Source organism: Bombina bombina, chromosome 6 (assembly GCF_027579735.1).
Source record: "Bombina bombina isolate aBomBom1 chromosome 6, aBomBom1.pri, whole genome shotgun sequence".
Lineage (NCBI taxonomy): Eukaryota > Metazoa > Chordata > Amphibia > Anura > Bombinatoridae > Bombina > Bombina bombina.
In genome coordinates this window covers 619,806,007-619,830,026 of record NC_069504.1, presented here as the reverse complement: position 1 = coordinate 619,830,026, position 24,020 = coordinate 619,806,007, and the positions used below count along the sequence as shown (strand labels likewise).

The following is a 24,020-nucleotide window of genomic DNA, read 5'->3' as shown; positions in this document are numbered from 1 at the left end:
CAGGGACAGGGGTTTTACTCAAATCTGTTTGTGGTTCCCAAAAAAGAGGGAACTTTCAGACCAATCCTGGACTTAAAGATCCTAAACAAATTCCTAAGAGTTCCATCGTTCAAGATGGAGACTATTCGGACAATTTTACCTATGATCCAAGAGGGTCAGTACATGACCACTGTAGATTTAAAAGATGCTTACCTGCACATACCGATTCACAAAGATCATTACCGGTACCTAAGGTTTGCCTTCCTAGACAGGCATTACCAGTTTGTGGCTCTTCCATTCGGATTGGCTACAGCGCCAAAAATCTTCACAAAGGTTCTGGGTGCTCTTCTGGCGGTACTAAGACCGCGGGGAATCTCGGTAGCTCCATACCTAGACGACATTCTGATACAAGCTTCAAGCTTTCAAACTGCCAAATCTCATACAGAGTTAGTGCTGGCATTTCTAAGGTCACATGGATGGAAGGTGAACGAAAAGAAAAGTTCACTCGTTCCACTCACAAGAGTTCCCTTCCTGGGGACTCTTATAGATTCTGTAGAAATGAAGATTTACCTGACAGAGGACAGGCTATCAAGACTTCAAAGTGCTTGCCGCACTCTTCATTCCATTCAACACCCGTCAGTGGCTCAATGTATGGAGGTAATCGGCTTAATGGTAGCGGCAATGGACATGGTACCCTTTGCACGCTTACACCTCAGACCACTGCAACTGTGCATGCTAGGTCAGTGGAATGGGGATTACTCAGACTTATCCCCTTCTCTGAATCTGGATCAAGAGACCAGAAATTCTCTTCTATGGTGGCTTTCTCGGCCACACCTGTCCAGGGGGATGCCACTCAGCAGACCAGACTGGACAATTGTAACAACAGACGCCAGCCTTCTAGGTTGGGGTGCCGTCTGGAATTCCCTGAAGGCTCAGGGACTATGGAGTCAGGAGGAGAGTCTCCTGCCAATAAACATTCTGGAATTGAGAGCAGTTCTCAATGCCCTCCTGGCTTGGCCCCAGTTGACAACTCGGGGGTTCATCAGGTTTCAGTCGGACAACATCACGACTGTAGCTTACATCAACCATCAGGGAGGGACAAGAAGCTCCCTAGCTATGATGGAAGTATCAAAGATAATTCGCTGGGCAGAGTCTCACTCTTGCCACCTGTCAGCAATCCACATCCCGGGAGTGGAGAACTGGGAGGCGGATTTCTTAAGTCGTCAGGCTTTTCATCCGGGGGAGTGGGAACTTCATCCGGAGGTCTTTGCCCAAATACTTCGACGTTGGGGCAAACCAGAGATAGATCTCATGGCGTCTCGACAGAACGCCAAGCTTCCTCGTTACGGGTCCAGATCCAGGGATGCTCTGACAGCACCTTGGGACTTCAGGATGGCTTACGTGTTTCCACCCTTCCCGTTGCTTCCTCGATTGATAGCCAGAATCAAACAAGAGAGAGCATCAGTGATTCTAATAGCACCTGCGTGGCCACGCAGGACTTGGTATGCAGACCTGGTGGACATGTCATCCTGTCCGCCTTGGTCTCTACCTCTGAAACAGGACCTTCTGATACAGGGTCCCTTCAAACATCAAAATCTAACTTCTCTGAAGTTGACTGCTTGGAAATTGAACGCTTAATTTTATCAAGACGTGGGTTTTCTGAGTCAGTTATTAGTACCTTAATACAGACTAGGAAACCTGTTACCAGAAAGATTTACCATAAGATATGGCGTAAATACCTACATTGGTGTGAATCCAAAGGTTACTCTTGGAGTAAGGTTAGGATTCCTAGGATATTGTCTTTTCTACAAGAAGGTTTAGAAAAGGGTTTATCTGCTAGTTCATTAAAGGGACAGATCTCAGCTCTGTCCATTCTGTTACACAAACGTCTGTCAGAAGTTCCTGACGTCCAGGCTTTTTGTCAGGCTTTGGCCAGGATTAAGCCTGTGTTTAAAACTGTTGCTCCACCATGGAGTTTAAACCTTGTTCTTAATGTTTTACAGGGCGTTCCGTTTGAACCCCTTCATTCCATTGATATAAAGTTGTTATCTTGGAAAGTTCTATTTTTAATGGCTATTTCCTCGGCTCGAAGAGTCTCTGAATTATCTGCCTTACATTGTGATTCTCCTTATTTGATTTTTCATTCGGATAAGGTAGTCCTGCGTACTAAACCTGGGTTCTTACCTAAGGTAGTTACTAACAGGAATATCAATCAAGAGATTGTTGTTCCTTCTTTATGCCCAAATCCTTCTTCAAAGAAGGAACGTCTACTGCACAACCTGGATGTAGTCCGGGCTCTAAAATTTTACTTGCAGGCAACTAAGGAATTCCGACAAACGTCTTCTCTGTTTGTCATTTACTCTGGGCAGAGGAGAGGTCAAAAAGCTTCCGCTACCTCTCTTTCTTTTTGGCTTCGTAGCATAATTCGTTTAGCTTATGAGACTGCTGGACAGCAGCCCCCTGAAAGAATTACAGCTCATTCTACTAGAGCTGTGGCTTCCACTTGGGCCTTCAAGAATGAGGCCTCTGTTGAACAGATTTGCAAGGCTGCAACTTGGTCTTCGCTTCATACTTTTTCCAAATTTTACAAATTTGACACCTTTGCTTCATCGGAGGCTATTTTTGGGAGAAAGGTTCTTCAGGCAGTGGTTCCTTCTGTATAAAGAGTCTGCCTATCCCTCCCGTCATCCGTGTACTTTTGCTTTGGTATTGGTATCCCAGAAGTAATGATGACCCGTGGACTGATCACACTTAACAGAAGAAAACATAATTTATGCTTACCTGATAAATTCCTTTCTTCTGTAGTGTGATCAGTCCACGGCCCGCCCTGTTTTTAAGGCAGGTAAATATTTTTTAATTTATACTCCAGTCACCACTTCACCCTTGGCTTTTCCTTTCTCGTTGGTCCTTGGTCGAATGACTGGGAGTGACGTAGAGGGGAGGAGCTATATGCAGCTCTGCTGGGTGAATCCTCTTGCACTTCCTGTAGGGGAGCAGTTAATATCCCAGAAGTAATGATGACCCGTGGACTGATCACACTACAGAAGAAAGGAATTTATCAGGTAAGCATAAATTATGTTTTTCTAAAAAATCTTTGGACTTCTTTATCTTTGACTTGTTCTATCAAACATTGCTCCATTATCATTTTTTGAAATATCTGCTTATTGAATTCAGCTATAGATGGGGTTTTTTTCGAAATCCAAGTTTTTAACAGAAGAAACCTGGCTACTCCAATTACCGTTTCAATAAACATCTTATCTTTATCTCTCTCCTCCGGTGGTAATAAAAAAAATACTAGCTCGCGATATACAACTCTCTCTTTTTTAAGTATTCTGGTAAGCCAAAAACTTATTTTATTCCAGTATTGTCTGACTATTGTACAGTCCCAAAAATAGTGGAGAATATCAGCGTTTCTACTGCCACATTTAACACATTTATCTTTCACTTTGCTATTCCATCTAGACATTACTGAAGGTGTCAGATATGTTTGATTTATTATATTGATATGTGCTTCTCTATAGTTGGTAGATATAAATATCTTATTTATTCTATTGATACTATTCTGAATAATTTCCTCGCTACATTCCGTCAGCCCTTTCATATGCCATTTTTTGAGTATCATTTGCAGATTTAATAATCCCTCTTGGAGTGCTAAATCCTTATACCATTTTTTAATAGAATATACTCCCATTTTACATTATTCAAGCTTAGCCGAAATTACAGACCAGCTCCATTCTTTCTTCTGGATTAATAACAACTTATTAGCAAGATTTCTTAATTGGAGATAGGCATAAAAATCTTTGTTAGGTAGATCATATTCTCGTCTTACTGTTTCAAAAGTTTTAATTTGTGGTGGGTCCAAGTCAAAATTGATAATTTGCTTAATATATATCAGTCCCTTCCTTTTCCATCTGTGAAACACAGCTGATTTGAGTGCTTCAGGAAATGGGGGGTATCCTACTATTGTTAATTGATTAGATACTGCATATTCTACTTTAAGATTTTTGCAATATTGTTGCCAAGCTTTAACAATGCCCATGACTGATCTGAAATTTTTAATTTCCTTTGGTATAGCTTTTCTTTGTGTATGCAATAAGGCTGATAGCGAGAATGGTTTCACTATTTCCTCTTCTAGCGTTTTAGCAGTATAATATTCAACATCTGTCAACCATTCAGCTGCTATTTTAGTCAAACACGCTATATTATAATTTTCTAAATCTGGGAGTGCGAGTCCTCCACATTCTCTCGGATGAGACAATATTTTGAGAGATAATCTTCTCCTTTTTTTACCCCAAATAAATTCTACCATCTTTTTGTTAAAAATTTTAATATCTACTTTCTTTATGAGAAGAGGAAGATTCTGCAATTTATATAAAATTTTTGGAAATGCAATCATCTTTATTAGACCAATCTTCCCTGATAGAGCCAACGGTGTTTCCAAACATTTAATTGGTCATATATCTTTTGCAAAATTGGTTTAAAATTCAGGTCATACCAGAGATTTGGATTCTTATGTAAAGTAATACCCAAATACATAATTTGTTCTACAACTTTGAATGGGCTTTCTCCAATAGAGTCCCTTTTCCTATCTAGCCATAATAATTCTGTTTTGTTGATATTAACTCTGTAACCCGTAAATGAGCTATATCTTTCTATAATATCCATTAGTCTAGGAATATTCTGCTTAGTGTTCCTTAAAAATATTAATACATCGTCTGCATAGAGTAATATTTTCTCCTCAACACCTTTGCATATGACCCCTTGTAGATCTTTTCGTATTTTAATGGCTAACGGCTCGATGGATAGATTAAACAAAAGGGGAGAGAGTGGGCACCCCTGCCTGGTTCCTCTTTCCAGTCTTATTTCTAGGGATTCTATTCCATTTACTGAAATCAGAGATAGAGGATTTCTATAAATTGTTTTTATAAAATTCAGGAAAGATCCCGAGAAGCCAAACTTGATTAAAGAGGTGAATAAATGATCCCATTGCACAGCATCAAATGCTTTTTCAGCATCTATTGTTATTAATGTAGCATCTTGATTTAAGTTATTAAGTCTCTCAGGTTGATTCCTGAAACATTCGTCTGTTACTTAAGGAGGTTTTAGCTACTTTGGATGACAGCGACTCCACGGTAGTTGTTGTTCCTAAGAAGTCCAGTAAGCTCAACAAATATTTCAAGGTTCCTTCCTTGATGGATGTTTTTTGGTCCCTGACCGAGCTTCTGAGATAAGGAGTTGGGAGAGTATGGGTATTCCTTTTTCTCCATCTCATATATTAAAAAAACTTGGGAGTGATTGTTTCAATTCCAATACAGGAACAGGGTCTGGGTTTTTATTCCAATCTGTTTGTGGTTCTCAAGAAGAGCGAAGCTTCAGACCTATTTTAGATCTCAAGAGTCTAAATAAATTTCTTAGAGTACCGTCCTTCAAGATGGAAACTACTTGTTCCATTCTTCCTTTGATCCAAGAGGGTCAATTTATGACAACAGTGGATTTACAGGGCGCGTACCTTCATGTGCCCATTCACAAGACTCATCTCAAGTTTCTAAGGTTTGCTTTTCTGGACAAACTCTTCCAGTTCGTGGCTCTTCTTTTTGTTTTTGCCACAGAATTTTCACTAAGGTATGGGAATTGCTGTTGGTGGTGCTTCGGTTACGGGGCATTGCAGTGGCGCTCTATCTGGATGACTTCCTAGTCCAGGCGCCATTCTTCCTGCAAGCAAGATTTCATAACCTTCCTGTGTTTTCATGAGTGGAAGGTAAATTTGGGAAAGGAGTTCCTTAGTCCCAAGCACAAGGGTATCTTTCTTGGGAACCATAATAGGCTCCATATCTATGATGATTTTTCTAACAGGTCAGGAAATCAAAGATGATCGATTCTTGTCTAGTCCTTCAGTCCGCTCCTCGGCCATCAGTGGCTCAGTGCATGGAGGTAACCGGGCTGATGATGGCGACAATGGACATCATGCCTTTTACTCCGTTTTTTAATCAGACCTATGCAGTTAAACATGCTCAGGCAATGGAACGGAGATTATATGGATTTGTCTACTCGACTACTACTGGAGCAGGAGACGAGGATCTCTTCAATGGTGGTTGTCTCTGGATCTTTTCTCCCAGGGAACCTGCTTTCGCAGACCATCTTGGGTGATTGTGACAACAGATGCCAGCCTTCTAGGGTGGGGAGCAGTCTGGGGCTCCCTAAGGGCTCAGGGGGTTTGGACTCAGTCGGAGTCTGTGTTTCCTATTAGCATCCTGGAGCTGAGAGCGATCTACAATGCTCTTCTGGACTGGTCCCAGTAAGCCTTGGTCCAGTTTATCAGGTTCCAGTCGGACAATATAACTTCAGTGGCTTACATCAATCATCAGGGATGAACGAGTAGTTACTTAGTGATGATAGAGGTATCCAATATACTTTAGTGGGCGGAGACCCACTCTTGCTGCCTGTTGGCGATCCACATCACAGGGGTGGACAACTGGGAGGCGGATTTCCTATTTCCTCTGTTTGCGCTCCTTCCTCGGGTAATTGCTCGAATCAAACAGGAGAGGGCTTTGGTGATCCTCATAGCTCCAGCCTGGTCTTGCAGGATTTGGTATGCGGATCTGGTGGAAATGGCATATCTGCCACTGTGGAGACTCCCGTTGGAAAAGGATCTTTTGATACAGGGGCCCTTTCTTCATCCATATCTTGTTTCTCTGAAGCTGACTGCTTGGAGTTTGAAAGCTTAATTTCTCCAACATAGGTGTGTCCGGTCCACGGCGTCATCCTTACTTGTGGGATATTCTCTTCCCCAACAGGAAATGGCAAAGAGCCCAGCAAAGCTGGTCACATGATCCCTCCTAGGCTCCGCCTTCCCCAGTCATTCTCTTTGCCGTTGTACAGGCAACATCTCCACGGAGATGGCTTAGAGTTTTTTGGTGTTTAACTGTAGTTTTTATTATTCAATCAAGAGTTTGTTATTTTAAAATAGTGCTGGTATGTACTATTTACTCTGAAACAGAAAAGAGATGAAGATTTCTGTTTGTAAGAGGAAAATGATTTTAGCAACCGTTACTAAAATCGATGGCTGTTTCCACACAGGACTGTTGAGAGGAATTAACTTCAGTTGGGGGAAACAGTGAGCAGACTTTTGCTGCTTGAGGTATGACACATTTCTAACAAGACGATGTAATGCTGGAAGCTGTCATTTTCCCTATGGGATCCGGTAAGCCATTTTTATTACATAAGAAAAAAAGGGCTTCACAAGGGCTTTTAAGACTGTAGACATTTTCTGGGCTGAAACGATTGATATATAAGCATATTTTATACTTCATAGCTTTGAGGAATTATTTTATTCTTGGGAATTATGTAAAATAACCGGCAGGCACTGTATTGGACACCTTATTCTCTAGGGGCTTTCCCTAATCATAGGCAGAGCCTCATTTTCGCGCCTCTATTGCGCACTTGTTTTTGGGAAGCATGACATGCAGATGCATGTGTGAGGAGCTCTGATACATAGAAAAGACTTTCTGAAGGCGTCATTTGGTATCGTATTCCCCTTTGGGCTTGGTTGGGTCTCAGCAAAGCAGATACCAGGGACTGTTAAGGGGTTAAATATAAAAACTGCTCCGGTTCCGTTATTTTAAGAGTTAAAGCTTTCAAATTTGGTGTGCAATACTTTTAAGACACTGTGGTGAAATTTTGGTGAATTTTGAACAATTCCTTCATACTTTTTCACATTTGCAGTAATAAAGTGTGTTCAGTTTAAAATTTAAAGTGACAGTAACGGTTTTATTTTAAAACGTTTTTTGTACTTTGTTATCAAGTTTATGCCTGTTTAACATGTCTGAACTACCAGATAGACTGTGTTCTGTATGTGGGGAAGCCAAGGTTCCTTCTCATTTAAATAGATGTGATTTATGTGACACAAAATTTAGAGAAAATGATGCCCAAGATGATTCCTCAAGTGAGGGGAGTAAGCATGGTACTGCATCATCCCCTCCTTCGTCTACACCAGTCTTGCCCACACAGGAGGCCCCTAGTACATCTAGTGCGCCAATACTCCTTACTATGCAACAATTAACGGCTGTAATGGATAATTCTATCAAAAACATTTTAGCCAAAATGCCCACTTATCAGCGAAAGCGCGACTGCTCTGTTTTAGAAAATACTGAAGAGCATGAGGACGCTGATGATATTGGTTCTGAAGTGCCCCTACACCAGTCTGAGGGGGCCAGGGAGGTTTTGTCTGAGGGAGAAATTTCAGATTCAGGGAAAATTTCTCAACAAGCTGAACCTGATGTGATTACATTTAAATTTAAATTGGAACAGAAGCCCCTGAAAACTTTAGACCCATATCCCTAATCAATACGGACATGAAATTGTTAGCAAAAATTTTGGCGAATCGCCTAAATAAATATCTTCCAGAACTTGTTTCCAATGACCAAGTAGGTTTCGTCCCCGGGAGGGAGGCTAGGGACAACACCGCCAAAGTTCTTCAACTAATTTCCCACGCCAGAGTCTCAAAGACTCCAATGGTTCTATTATCAACCGACGCGGAGAAGGCCTTCGACAGGGTCGATTGGCTTTTTCTGCGTCGGGTCATGGAAAAGATGGGATTTAAAAACGCTTTCTTAAACACAGTTTTTGCACTTTACTCGAGCCCTAACGCCAGGATCAGAGTGAATGGGACGCTGTCTGAGTATTTCCCCATTAGTAATGGTACTAGGCAGGGGTGCCCCCTATCCCCTCTATTATTTGCCCTGTCGATAGAGGCCTTAGCCCAGAGGGTTAGACGGAATCAAAATATTACTGGATTACAGATTGATAACGCTGAATACAAACAAGCCTTATATGCCGATGACGTCCTATACACCATTACAAACGCAGACACATCTCTCCCTGAGCTTCTCAAAGAGTTAAGGGCATACGGTGATGTATCCAATTTTCTTCTTAACCTCGGCAAATCGGAACTTCTAAATATTAACACATGCCCCACAATCATACAATCCCTACAGAAAAATTATAACATCAAAATCGCCAAAGAAAAGCTAAAATACCTAGGAATATACCTCACCTCAGACCCCTCTGACCTTTTCAAGCATAACTATGGGACTCTTAAACATAACATAGCAGCAGATCTTTCTTCCTGGGTCAACAGCCCTATCTCATGGCTGGGAAGAGTAGGAGTCATTAAAATGAACATTCTCCCCAGGATTCTTTACATCTTTCAGACGGTCCCTATTGCCCTACCGCCCGGTTACTTGGACCAGCTCCAAAAAATAATAGAACAATATGTATGGGCCAAGGTCAGGCCTCGGCTACCCAGACGCACCATGTATCTACCTAGAGACAGGGGGGGGCTAGGCCTCCCCGACTTAAAAGCATACAGATCCGCGGTTATCTTACAAAGGATAGTCGAGCGGTCACATAATATAGAGCAGAAAGCTTGGACACAGGTAGACAGAAAAATCCTTAAAATAAACAATTTGGGTACTCTGGCCTGGACCACCCCCTCTAAAAGATCTAGGGTCATCCGAAGTTACCACTTACTGACAGAGACTCTCCGAACATGGGATGACATTCTGGCCACTACATCACATATATCCACAAGATATTCCCCCCTCACACCAATCATAGAGAACCCTGACCTCCCTTTCCATAAACTGGGCTCCCGCAGGGCTAAACCATACAGCTTGAAGGAGGGTTCGATGCGAAGTATAACAGAAAGCGGGTCCTTATTGCCATGGGACAGATTGAGGGATATCCACACAGATATATTTAGTTCTTGGCTACATTACAACCAGCTGACACACTTTATAAAGACCCATAGAAACAAACAAGACATGGGCAGGGAACTAACACCTTTTGAGGCTCTTTGTCACTCAGCAAACGCCCTCAAACACCTGATCTCGTTGATATATAAGATTTTGCTCGTCCCTGGGGCGGACACACTCCCCACCTATACAAGCCAATGGCATAGGGATTTGAACTCTGAACTTGAAAGTACGGCTTGGATTAGGGCCTTTGCCCTAGCTAGAAAGACCTCGGTATCAGCATATATCCAAGAGTCCCACATTAAGCTCCTTAGTAGATGGTATCTTACCCCGACGAGACTGCAAAAAATGTTCCCGGCCCTCAGCTCCACCTGCTGGAGGAGTTGCGGAGCAGACGGATCATTGCTACACATCTGGTGGTACTGCCCAAACCTTGCGAACTTCTGGTCGGGAGTTTTCAAGGAAATGTCTGAAATCCTTAATGTTAATGTCCCTAACTCACCAGAAACACTCTTATTCCTGAACCTGCCTAAGACACAAAGTGCTGCACACTTAGCGCTTTTGCTGATAATGATCACGGGAGCCAAGCTTTTAATTCCCAGAAAATGGAAAACACAGATCACTCCTTCCATCGAGGAGTGGCGATCTCAGATTGGGGCCACTCTCCTCATGGAGAGATTCCACTACTTGAAAACACACAACCTAGAGACATATGAGTTGATACTGGCCCTCTGGCACAAAACAATCTAGAGTCCCCCTTCAGCACTAGAACCCCTGTCCCTCCCCCTTTTTTTTTTTTTTTTTTTTTTTTTTTTTTTTCTTCTCTTTCTCTCTCCTCTCGCCCTCAGTCTCTTCTCATTTTCTCTTCACTAACTCCACTTTTTCTCCTTCTCTCCCTTCCACCTATGCTTTTGCACTACCAATATATCAAACGCAACTCGCTGCTGAATTCTGAGCTTGCAATATAGAATACTCAAAGACTGAATAAAATTAAAAACTGGACATTTTAATTTTCGTCATCGGAAGAATCCTGATGACCGAAATCAATAGGTTTTGATGTGAAATATAGTTTGGTTATGAAGAATATTGATTTGTATGACCTCTACTCTAGAATGTAACCGAAATGTTTCTTCTTACTTGCTCATTGAGTGTAAATTGTTTATTCACATCAATAAAGCTTTTGAAAAAAAAAAAAAAAAAAAAAAAAAAAAAAAAAATTTAAATTGGAACATCACCGCGCCCTGCTTAAGGAGGTGTTATCTACTCTGGATGATTGTGAGAATTTGGTCATTCCAGAGAAATTATGTAAAATGGACAAGTTCCTAGAGGTCCCGGGGCCCCCCGAAGCTTTTCCTATACCCAAGCGGGTGGCGGACATTGTAAATAAAGAATGGGAAAGGCCCGGCATACCTTTCGTCCCTCCCCCTATATTTAAGAAATTGTTTCCTATGGTCGACCCCAGAAAGGACTTATGGCAGACAGTCCCCAAGGTCGAGGGGGCGGTTTCTACTCTAAACAAACGCACCACTATACCCATAGAAGATAGTTGTGCTTTCAAAGATCCTATGGATAAAAAATTAGAGGGTTTGCTTAAAAAGATGTTTGTTCAGCAAGGTTACCTTCTACAACCAATTTCATGCATTGTTCCTGTCACTACAGCAGCGTGTTTCTGGTTCGATGAACTAGAAAAGGCGCTCAATAAAGATTCTTCTTATGAGGAGATTTTGGACAGAATTCATGCTCTCAAATTGGCTAACTCTTTCACCCTAGACGCCACTTTGCAATTGGCTAGATTAGCGGCGAAAAATTCTGGGTTTGCTATTGTGGCGCGCAGAGCGCTTTGGCTAAAATCTTGGTCAGCGGATGCGTCTTCCAAGAACAAATTGCTTAACATTCCTTTCAAGGGGAAAATGCTGTTTGGCCCTGACTTGAAAGAGATTATTTCTGATATCACTGGGGGCAAGGGCCACGCCCTTCCTCAGGATAGGTCTTTCAAGGCCAAAAATAAACCTAATTTTCGTCCCTTTCGCAGAAACGGACCAGCCCCAAGTGCTACGTCCTCTAAGCAAGAGGGTAATACTTCTCAAGCCAAGCCAGCCTGGAGGCCAATGCAAGGCTGGAACAAAGGTAAGCAGGCCAAGAAACCTGCCACTGCTACCAAGACAGCATGAGATGTTGGCCCCCGATCCGGGACCGGATCTGGTGGGGGGCAGACTCTCTCTCTTCGCTCAGGCTTGGGCAAGAGATGTTCTGGATCCTTGGGCGCTAGAAATAGTCTCCCAAGGTTATCTTCTGGAATTCAAGGGGCTTCCCCCAAGGTGGAGGTTCCACAGGTCTCAATTGTCTTCAGACCACATAAAAAAACAGGCATTCTTACATTGTGTAGAAGACCTGTTAAAAATGGGAGTGATTCATCCTGTTCCATTAGGAGAACAAGGGATGGGGTTCTACTCCAATCTGTTCGTAGTTCCCAAAAAAGAGGGAACATTCAGACCAATCTTAGATCTCAAGATCCTAAACAAGTTTCTCAAGGTTCCATCGTTCAAAATGGAAACCATTCGAACAATTCTTCCTTCCATCCAGGAAGGTCAATTCATGACCACGGTGGATTTAAAGGATGCGTATCTACATATTCCTATCCACAAGGAACATCATCGGTTCCTAAGGTTCGCATTTCTGGACAAGCATTACCAGTTTGTGGCACTTCCGTTCGGATTAGCCACTGCTCCAAGAATTTTCACAAAGGTACTAGGGTCCCTTCTAGCGGTGCTAAGACCAAGGGGCATTGCAGTAGTACCTTACTTGGACGACATACTGATTCAAGCGTCGTCCCTTCCACAAGCAAAGGCTCACACGGACATTGTCCTGGCCTTTCTCAGATCTCACGGGTGGAAAGTGAACATAGAAAAAAGTTCTCTATCTCCGTCAACAAGGGTTCCCTTCTTGGGAACAATAATAGACTCCTTAGAAATGAGGATCTTTCTGACAGAGGCCAGAAAATCAAAACTTCTAAACTCTTGTCAAATACTTCATTCTGTCCCTCTTCCTTCCATAGCGCAGTGCATGGAAGTAATAGGTTTGATGGTAGCGGCAATGGACATAGTTCCTTTTGCGCGAATTCATCTAAGACCATTACAACTGTGCATGCTCAGTCAGTGGAATGGGGATTATACAGACTTGTCTCCGACGATACAAGTAGATCAGAGGACCAGAGATTCACTCCGTTGGTGGCTGTCCCTGGACAACCTGTCACAGGGGATGAGCTTCCGCAGACCAGAGTGGGTCATTGTCACGACCGACGCCAGTCTGGTGGGCTGGGGCGCGGTCTGGGGACCCCTGAAAGCTCAGGGTCTTTGGTCTCGGGAAGAATCTCTTCTCCCGATAAATATTCTGGAACTGAGAGCGATATTCAATGCTCTCAAGGCTTGGCCTCAGCTAGCAAAGGCCAAATTCATACGGTTTCAATCAGACAACATGACGACTGTTGCGTACATCAACCATCAGGGGGGAACAAGGAGTTCCCTGGCGATGGAAGAAGTGACCAAAATCATTCAATGGGCGGAGGCTCACTCCTGCCACTTGTCTGCAATCCACATCCCAGGAGTGGAAAATTGGGAAGCGGATTTTCTGAGTCGTCAGACATTTCATCCGGGGGAGTGGGAACTCCATCCGGAAATCTTTGCCCAAATTACTCAATTGTGGGGCATTCCAGACATGGATCTGATGGCCTCTCGTCAGAACTTCAAGGTTCCTTGCTACGGGTCCAGATCCAGGGATCCCAAGGCGACTCTAGTAGATGCACTAGTAGCACCTTGGACCTTCAAACTAGCTTATGTATTCCCGCCGTTTCCTCTCATCCCCAGGCGGGTAGCCAGGATCAATCAGGAGAGGGCATCGGTGATCTTGATAGCTCCTGCGTGGCCACGCAGGACTTGGTATGCAGACCTGGTGAATATGTCATCGGCTCCACCATGGAAGCTACCTTTGAGACGAGACCTTCTTGTTCAAGGTCCGTTCGAACATCCGAATCTGGTCTCACTCCAACTGACTGCTTGGAGATTGAACGCTTGATCTTATCAAAGCGAGGGTTCTCAGATTCTGTCATTGATACTCTTGTTCAGGCCAGAAAGCCTGTAACTAGAAAAATCTACCACAAAATATGGAAAAAATATATCTGTTGGTGTGAATCTAAAGGATTCCCTTGGGACAAGATAAAAATTCCTAAGATTCTATCCTTTCTTCAAGAAGGTTTGGAGAAAGGATTATCTGCAAGTTCTCTGAAGGGACAGATTTCTGCCTTGTCTGTGTTACTTTACAAAAAGCTGGCGGCTGTGCCAGATGTTCAAGCCTTTGTTCAGGCTCTGGTTAGAATCAAGCCTGTTTACAAACCTTTGACTCCTCCTTGGAGTCTCAATTTAGTTCTTTCAGTTCTTCAGGGGGTTCCGTTTGAACCCTTACATTCCGTTGATATTAAGTTATTATCTTGGAAAGTTTTGTTTTTGGTTGCAATTTCTTCTGCTAGAAGAGTTTCAGAATTTTCTGCTCTGCAGTGTTCTCCTCCTTATCTGGTGTTCCATGCAGATAAGGTGGTTTTGCGTACTAAACCTGGTTTTCTTCCGAAAGTTGTTTCTAACAAAAACATTAACCAGGAGATAGTCGTGCCTTCTTTGTGTCCGAATCCAGTTTCGAAGAAGGAACGTTTGTTGCACAATTTGGATGTAGTTCGTGCTCTAAAATTCTATTTAGATGCTACAAAGGATTTTAGACAAACATCTTCCTTGTTTGTTGTTTATTCTGGTAAAAGGAGAGGTCAAAAAGCAACTTCTACCTCTCTCTCTTTTTGGCTTAAAAGCATCATCAGATTGGCTTACGAGACTGCCGGACGGCAGCCTCCTGAAAGAATCACAGCTCATTCCACTAGGGCTGTGGCTTCCACATGGGCCTTCAAGAACGAGGCTTCTGTTGATCAGATATGTAAGGCAGCGACTTGGTCTTCACTGCACACTTTTACTAAATTTTACAAATTTGATACTTTTGCTTCTTCTGAGGCTATTTTTGGGAGAAAGGTTTTGCAAGCCGTGGTGCCTTCCATCTAGGTGACCTGATTTGCTCCCTCCCTTCATCCGTGTCCTAAAGCTTTGGTATTGGTTCCCACAAGTAAGGATGACGCCGTGGACCGGACACACCTATGTTGGAGAAAACAGAATTTATGTTTACCTGATAAATTACTTTCTCCAACGGTGTGTCCGGTCCACGGCCCGCCCTGGTTTTTTAATCAGGTCTGATAATTTATTTTCTTTAACTACAGTCACCACGGTATCATATGATTTCTCCTATGCAAATATTCCTCCTTTACGTCGGTCGAATGACTGGGGAAGGCGGAGCCTAGGATGGATCATGTGACCAGCTTTGCTGGGCTCTTTGCCATTTCCTGTTGGGGAAGAGAATATCCCACAAGTAAGGATGACGCCGTGGACCGGACACACCGTTGGAGAAAGTAATTTATCAGGTAAACATAAATTCTGTTTTTATTAAAGCAGGATTTTTCTGATTCGGTCATAGAGACCATGATTCAGGCTCGTAAGCCTGTGACTAGAAAGATTTACCATAAGATTTGGCGTAAATATCTTTATTGGTGTGAATCCAAGGGCTACCCATGGAGTAGAGTTAGGATTCCTAAAATTTTGTCTTTTATCCAAGAGGGTTTGGAGAAGGGCTTGTCAACGAGTTACCTATAGGGTCAAATCTCTGCCTTATCTATTTTGTTACACAAATGTCTGGTAGATGTTCCAGATGTTCAATCTTTTTGTCAGGCCTTGGTCAGGATCAGGCCTGTGTTCAAACCAGTTACTTGTCCATGGAGTCTGAATTTATTTCTCAAATTTCTTCTAGGGGCTCCGTTTGAGCCTATGCATTCCTTAGATATTAAGTTGTTATCTTGGAAAGTTTTATTTCTTGTGGCTATTTCTTCTGTTAAGTGTGATCAGTCCACGGGTCATCATTACTTCTGGGATATTACTCCTCCCCAACAGGAAGTGCAAGAGGATTCACCCAGCAGAGCTGTATATAGCTCCTCCCCTCTACGTCACTCCCAGTCATTCTCTTGCACCCAACGACTAGATAGGATGTGTGAGAGGACTATGGTGATTATACTTAGTTTTATATCTTCAATCAAAAGTTTGTTATTTTAAAATAGCACCGGAGTGTGTTATTATCTCTCTGGCAGAGTTTGAAGAAGAATCTACAAGAGTTTTTGTTATGATTTTAGCCGGAGTAGTTAAGATCATATTGCTGTTTCTCGGCCATCTGAGGAGAGGTAAACTTCAGATCAGGGGACAGCGGGCAGATGAATCTGCATAGAGGTATGTAGCAGTTTTTATTTTCTGACAATGGAATTGATGAGAAAATCCTGCCATACCGATATAATGTCATGTATGTATACTTTACACTTCAGTATTCTGGGGAATGGTACTTCACTAGAATTACACTGTATGAAATACATAAAGCTGTTTAATAACTAGAGATTATGTTTAACGTTTTTGCTGGAATGTAAAATCGTTTTCATTTGCTGAGGTACTGAGTGAATAAATGTTGGGCACTATTTTTCCACTTGGCAGTTGCTTAATCTGTTTTCTGACAGTTTCTGTTCTCCCTCACTGCTGTGTGTGAGGGGGAGGGGCCGTTTTTTGGCGCTTTTACTAAGCATCAAATATTTCAGTCAGCAACTCATTGTATTCCCTGCATGATCCGGTTCATCTCTACAGAGCTCAGGGGTCTTCAAAACTTATTTTGAGGGAGGTAATTTCTCTCAGCAGAGCTGTGAGAATTATAGTTTGACTGAGATAAAAAACGTTTATTCTGTAATTTGTTTCCTGCTTTCAGAATTTGTTATCTTTGCTAATGGGATTAAACCTTTGCTAAAGTTGTGTTGTTTACAAGGATTGAGGCTATAACTGTTTCAATTTATTAATTTTCAACTGTCATAAATCTTCTGTGCTTCTTAAAGGCACAGTACGTTTTAATATTATTCTAATTGAATTGTATTTCCAAGTTGCAAGTTTATTTGCTAGTGTGTTAAACATGTCTGATTCAGAGGATGATACCTGTGTCATTTGTTGCAATGCCAAAGTGGAGCCCAATAGAAATTTATGTACTAACTGTATTGATGCTACTTTAAATAAAAGTCAATCTGTACAAATTGAACAAATTTCACCAAACAACGAGGGGAGAGTTATGCCGACTAACTCGCCTCACGTGTCAGTACCTACATCTCCCGCTCAGAGGGAGGTGCGTGATATTGTAGCGCCGAGTACATCTGGGCGGCCATTACAAATCACATTACAGGATATGGCTACTGTTATGACTGAGGTTTTGGCTAAATTACCAGAACTAAGAGGTAAGCGTGATCACTCTGGGGTGAGAACAGAGTGCGCTGATAATATTAGGGCCATGTCAGACACTGCGTCACAGGTGGCAGAACATGAGGACGGAGAACTTCATTCTGTGGGTGACGGTTCTGATCCAAACAGACTGGATTCAGATATTTCAAATTTTAAATTTAAACTGGAAAACCTCCGTGTATTACTAGGGGAGGTGTTAGCGGCTCTGAATGATTGTAACACAGTTGCAATACCAGAGAAAATGTGTAGGTTGGATAAATATTTTGCGGTGCCGACGAGTACTGAGGTTTTTCCTATACCTAAGAGACTTACTGAAATTGTTACTAAGGAGTGGGATAGACCCGGTGTGCCGTTCTCACCCCCTCCGATATTTAGAAAAATGTTTCCAATAGACGCCACCACAAGGGACTTATGGCAAACGGTCCCTAAGGTGGAGGGAGCAGTTTCTACCTTAGCTAAGCGTACCACTATCCCGGTGGAGGATAGCTGTGCTTTTTCAGATCCAATGGATAAAAAGTTAGAGGGTTACCTTAAGAAAATGTTTGTTCAACAAGGTTTTATATTGCAACCCCTTGCATGCATTGCGCCGATCACGGCTGCAGCGGCATTCTGGATTGAGTCTCTGGAAGAGAACATTGGTTCAGCTACTCTGGACGACCTTACGGACAGGCTTAGAGTCCTTAAACTAGCTAATTCTTTAATTTCGGAGGCCGTAGTACATCTTACTAAACTTACGGCGAAAAATTCAGGATTCGCCATTCAGGCACGCAGGGCGCTGTGGCTAAAATCCTGGTCAGCTGATGTTACTTCTAAGTCTAAATTGCTTAATATACCTTTCAAAGGGCAGACCTTATTCGGGCCCGGGTTGAAAGAGATTATCGCTGACATTACAGGAGGTAAAGGCCATGCCCTGCCTCAGGACAAAGCCAAAGCCAAGACTAGACAGTCTAATTTTCGTTCCTTTCGTATTTTTCAAAGCAGGAGCAGCATCAACTTCCTCTGCACCAAAACAGGAAGGAGCTGTTGCTCGCTACAGACAAGGCTGGAAACCTAACCAGTCCTGGAACAAGGTCAAGCAGACTAGGAAACCTGCTGCTGCCCCTAAAACAGCATGAATTGAGGGCCCCCGATCCGGGATCGGATCTAGTGGGGGGCAGACTTTCTCTCTTCGCCCAGGCTTGGGCAAGAGATGTTCAGGATCCCTGGGCGCTAGAGATAATATCTCAGGGATACCTACTGGACTTCAAATACTCTCCTCCAAGAGAGAGATTTCATCTGTCAAGATTGTCAACAATCCAGACAAAGAAAGAGGCGTTTCTACGCTGCGTACAAGAGCTCTTGTTAATGGGAGTAATCCATCCAGTTCCACGATCGGAACAGGGACAGGGGTTTTACTCAAATCTGTTTGTGGTTCCCAAAAAAGAGGGAACTTTCAGACCAATCCTGGACTTAAAGATCCTAAACAAATTCCTAAGAGTTCCATCGTTCAAGATGGAGACTATTCGGACAATTTTACCTATGATCCAAGAGGGTCAGTACATGACCACTGTAGATTTAAAAGATGCTTACCTTCACATACCGATTCACAAAGATCATTATCGGTACCTAAGGTTTGCCTTCCTAGACAGGCATTACCAGTTTGTGGCTCTTCCATTCGGATTGGCTACAGCTCCAAGAATCTTCACAAAGGTTCTGGGTGCTCTTCTGGCGGTACTAAGACCGCGGGGAATCTCGGTAGCTCCTTACCTAGACGACATTCTGATACAAGCTTCAAGCTTTCAAACTGCCAAGTCTCATACAGAGTTAGTGCTGGCATTTCTAAGGTCACATGGATGGAAGGTGAATGAAAAGAAAAGTTCACTCGTTCCACTCACAAGAGTTCCCTTCCTGGGGACTCTTATAGATTCTGTAGAAATGAAGATTTACCTGACAAAGGACAGGCTAACAAGACTTCAAAGTGCTTGCCGCACCCTTCATTCCATTCAACACCCGTCAGTGGCTCAATGCATGGAGGTAATCGGCTTAATGGTAGCGGCAATGGACATAGTACCCTTTGCACGCTTACACCTCAGACCACTGCAACTGTGCATGCTAAGTCAGTGGAATGGGGATTACTCAGACTTATCCCCTTCTCTGAATCTGGATCAAGAGACCAGAAATTCTCTTCTATGGTGGCTTTCTCGGCCACATCTGTCCAGGGGGATGCCATTCAGCAGACCAGACTGGACAATTGTAACAACAGACGCCAGCCTTCTAGGTTGGGGTGCCGTCTGGAATTCTCTGAAGGCTCAGGGACTATGGAGTCAGGAGGAGAGTCTCCTGCCAATAAACATTCTGGAATTGAGAGCAGTTCTCAATGCCCTCCTGGCTTGGCCCCAGTTGACAACTCGGGGGTTCATCAGGTTTCAGTCGGACAACATCACGACTGTAGCTTACATCAACCATCAGGGAGGGACAAGAAGCTCCCTAGCTATGATGGAAGTATCAAAGATAATTCGCTGGGCAGAGTCTCACTCTTGCCACCTGTCAGCAATCCACATCCCGGGAGTGGAGAACTGGGAGGCGGATTTCTTAAGTCGTCAGACTTTTCATCCGGGGGAGTGGGAACTTCATCCGGAGGTCTTTGCCCAAATACTTCGACGTTGGGGCAAACCAGAGATAGATCTCATGGCGTCTCGACAGAACGCCAAGCTTCCTCGTTACGGGTCCAGATCCAGGGATCCAGGAGCAGTCCTGATAGATGCTCTGACAGCACCTTGGGACTTCAGGATGGCTTACGTGTTTCCACCCTTCCCGTTGCTTCCTCGATTGATTGCCAGAATCAAACAAGAGAGAGCATCAGTGATTCTAATAGCACCTGCGTGGCCACGCAGGACTTGGTATGCAGACCTGGTGGACATGTCATCCTGTCCACCTTGGTCTCTACCTCTGAAACAGGACCTTCTGATACAGGGTCCCTTCAAACATCAAAATCTAACTTCTCTGAAGCTGACTGCTTGGAAATTGAACGCTTGATTTTATCAAGACGTGGGTTTTCTGAGTCAGTTATTGATACCTTAATACAGGCTAGGAAACCTGTTACCAGAAAGATTTACCATAAGATATGGCGTAAATACCTATATTGGTGTGAATCCAAAGGTTACTCTTGGAGTAAGGTTAGGATTCCTAGGATATTGTCTTTTCTACAAGAAGGTTTAGAAAAGGGTTTATCTGCTAGTTCATTAAAGGGACAGATTTCAGCTCTGTCCATTCTGTTACACAAACGTCTGTCAGAAGTTCCTGACGTCCAGGCTTTTTGTCAGGCTTTGGCCAGGATTAAGCCTGTGTTTAAAACTGTTGCTCCACCATGGAGTTTAAACCTTGTTCTTAATGTTTTACAGGGCGTTCCGTTTGAACCCCTTCATTCCATTGATATAAAGTTGTTATCTTGGAAAGTTCTATTTTTAATGGCTATTTCCTCGGCTCGAAGAGTCTCTGAATTATCAGCCTTACATTGTGATTCTCCTTATTTGATTTTTCATTCGGATAAGGTTGTCCTGCGTACTAAACCTGGGTTCTTACCTAAGGTAGTTACTAACAGGAATATCAATCAAGAGATTGTTGTTCCTTCTTTATGCCCAAATCCTTCTTCAAAGAAGGAACGTCTACTGCACAACCTGGATGTAGTCCGTGCTCTAAAATTTTACTTACAGGCAACTAAGGAATTTCGACAAACGTCTTCTCTGTTTGTCATTTACTCTGGGCAGAGGAGAGGTCAAAAAGCTTCCGCTACCTCTCTTTCTTTTTGGCTTCGTAGCATAATTCGTTTAGCTTATGAGACTGCTGGACAGCAGCCTCCTGAAAGAATTACAGCTCATTCTACTAGAGCTGTGGCTTCCACTTGGGCCTTCAAGAATGAGGCCTCTGTTGAACAGATTTGCAAGGCTGCAACTTGGTCTTCGCTTCATACTTTTTACAAATTTTACAAATTTGACACTTTTGCTTCATCGGAGGCTATTTTTGGGAGAAAGGTTCTTCAGGCAGTGGTTCCTTCTGTATAAAGAGCCTGCCTATCCCTCCCGTCATCCGTGTACTTTTGCTTTGGTATTGGTATCCCAGAAGTAATGATGACCCGTGGACTGATCACACTTAACAGAAGAAAACATAATTTATGCTTACCTGATAAATTCCTTTCTTCTGTAGTGTGATCAGTCCACGGCCCGCCCTGTTTTTAAGGCAGGTAAATATTTTTTAATTTATACTCCAGTCACCACTTCACCCTTGGCTTTTCCTTTCTCGTTGGTCCTTGGTCGAATGACTGGGAGTGACGTAGAGGGGAGGAGCTATATACAGCTCTGCTGGGTGAATCCTCTTGCACTTCCTGTTGGGGAGGAGTAATATCCCAGAAGTAATGATGACCCGTGGACTGATCACACTACAGAAGAAAGGAATTTATCAGGTAAGCATAAATTATGTTTTCTTTTGCTCAGAGAGTGTCGGGGCTCTTGGCTTTACAGTATGAGTCTCCTTATCTTGTTTTCCATTCAGATAAGGTAGTTGTATGTACCAATTTAGGTTTTCTTCCTAAGTTTGTTTCTGACCGGAACATTAATCAGGAGATTGTTGTTCCTTCCATGTGTTCTAATCCTTCTTCTAAGAAGGAAAGTCTTCTGCACAATTTGCACGTGGTCCGTGCTTTAAAGTTTTATTTACAGGCAACTAAGGACTTTCATCAGTCTTCTTCTTTATTTGTGGTTTTCTCAGGAAAACGTATGGGACAGAAAGCTATGGCTACTTCTCTTTCTTTTTGGCTGAAGAGTATAATACGTTTTGCATATGAGACTGCTGGACTGCAGCCTCTTGAGAGTTACGGCTCATTCCACGAGGGCTGTTGCTTCCTCATGAGCATTCATGAATGAAGCTTGTGTGGAACAGATTTGCAAGGCTGCAACTTGGTCTTCTCTTCACACTTTTTCAAAGTTCTTCAAATTTGATACTTTTATTTCGGCTGAGGCCGTTTTTGGGAGAAAGGTTTTTGAAGCAGTGGTGCCTTCCATTTAGGTTACCTGTCTTGTCTCTCCCGTATCATCTGTGTACTCTAGCTTGGGTATTGAATCCCATTAGTAATTAAGATGATCCGTGGACTCATTGTGTCTTTAAAAAGAAAAGAAAATTTATGCTTACCTGAAAAATGTATTTCTTTTTTGACACGATGAGTCCACGACCCGTCCTGTTCTTTTACACAGGTTGTGGGTTATTGTAAACTTCAGACACCTCTGCACCTTGGCTTTTCCTTTCTCTTCCTAACTTTGGTCGAATGACTGGAGTGGGAGGGAAGGGAGGAGCTTTTTAACAGCTCTGCTGTGGTGCTCTTTGCCTCCTCCTGCTGACCAAGAGGTGAATATCCCATTAGTAATTAAGATGATCCGTGGACTCATGTCAAAAAAGAAATACATTTATCAGGTAAGCATAAATTTTCTTTTTTCAATCTTGATCTTCATCTGACTATCTGGAGGAACTCTACCCTTTTGTTTTATTCTCATTTGGACCTTAGCCTTGTGCTCAATTCATATTAACACACCACTTAAGTTTTTGCATTAGCAGTTTTGTAAAGCAGCCTCTTTGTCACCAGACAGTATACAGTCTTTTATGATGATTGACACAACATTTGTTGTGAACCATATCCTTTTTGCTGTAGTTGTGAACTTATTTTTATTGGTTTTTATTTTTAAACGTTTTTGCCTAGTTTAATATAAACAAAACACCTTGTGGAATTATTTTACCAGCTGTTTGATAAAAACATAAATGAATAAAGTGGCACAAAATTACACTACAAACCAATTATTTGGTCTTCGCCTTATGCAAAGACTTACATGAGACATTTTGACCGACTTTGGTTTATTTTAAACTGTATGAAAATTATTTTTACAATGCATATATCTATCCTTATATTTGTTTTCAAAAAATAAGGTACCTTATACTGGTGTATTTTGTAAAATACGTTTTACGTCACTTTATAGTATGTTACCTACAAACATACCTGTTTGTAAATATACATTGTATCTTAAATAGAATACCACATTGCAATGGATTATATTTTAATGCCTATACACCTAGTAAAGAAAACCACAGTAGATTAAAGGGATACTAAACCCAAATTTTTTCTTTAATGATTCAGATAGAGCATGCAATTTTAAGCAACTTTCAAATTTCTCCTATTATCAATGATTCTTCATTCTCTTGGTATCTTTATTTAAAAAGCCAAAATGTAAAGCTTAGGAGCCCCCTCCCACTTTTGGTTTAGAACCTGGGTTACGCTTGCATATTCGGTGCCTTATGTAGCCACCAATAAGCAAGCACTATTCAGGGTGCTGAACCTAAAATGGGCCGGCTCCTAAGTTTTACATTCCTGCTTTTTAAATAAAGATACCAAGAGAACGAAGAAAATGTGGTAATATGAGTAAATTAGAAAGTTGCTTAAAATTGCATGCTCTATTTGAATCATGAAAGAAAAAAATTGGGTTTAGTATCCCTTTAAGGTGGGTCATTTTTTAGTAACTTTCAACTTCTAGAAAAAAATAAAGGAAATATATGAATTTACAAGGTGCAAACTTAACTATCTCTTTTTTATCTCTTTTTTTAACAGCTATGAAGACTAACAAGTCCACATCTGGAAATTCTGACTTTCCAGGTAAATCATATTGTCTGTTCAGAATAACACTTTTTGGAGCAGTTAGATTTTAACTATAAAAATTGAATAAACATTTAACAATAAAAATGCCTATTGTCCATCTATATTGGCTTCATTTAAACATGTAAAACATTTTTTGCTCAAAAAAAGGATTAAAGGGACAGTCTACTTGATTTTTTTTTTGTTTTATATTTGATTTTTGTTTTATTTGATTTTTTT

General features: G+C 42.2%; 1 protein-coding gene across 4 annotated transcripts in view; it reads left to right on the top strand.

Annotated features, from left to right (window-relative positions):
• CHD2 (chromodomain helicase DNA binding protein 2) overlaps positions 1 to 24,020 on the top strand; it is a 1,035,232-nt gene that overhangs the window by 365,937 nt on the left and 645,275 nt on the right. For all 4 annotated transcript variants that reach the window (XM_053717628.1, XM_053717629.1, XM_053717630.1 and 1 more), the window contains one exon: positions 23,757 to 23,801. In XM_053717628.1, the coding sequence (XP_053573603.1) occupies positions 23,757 to 23,801 (45 nt within the window). The remainder of the gene's footprint in view (positions 1 to 23,756; positions 23,802 to 24,020) is intronic.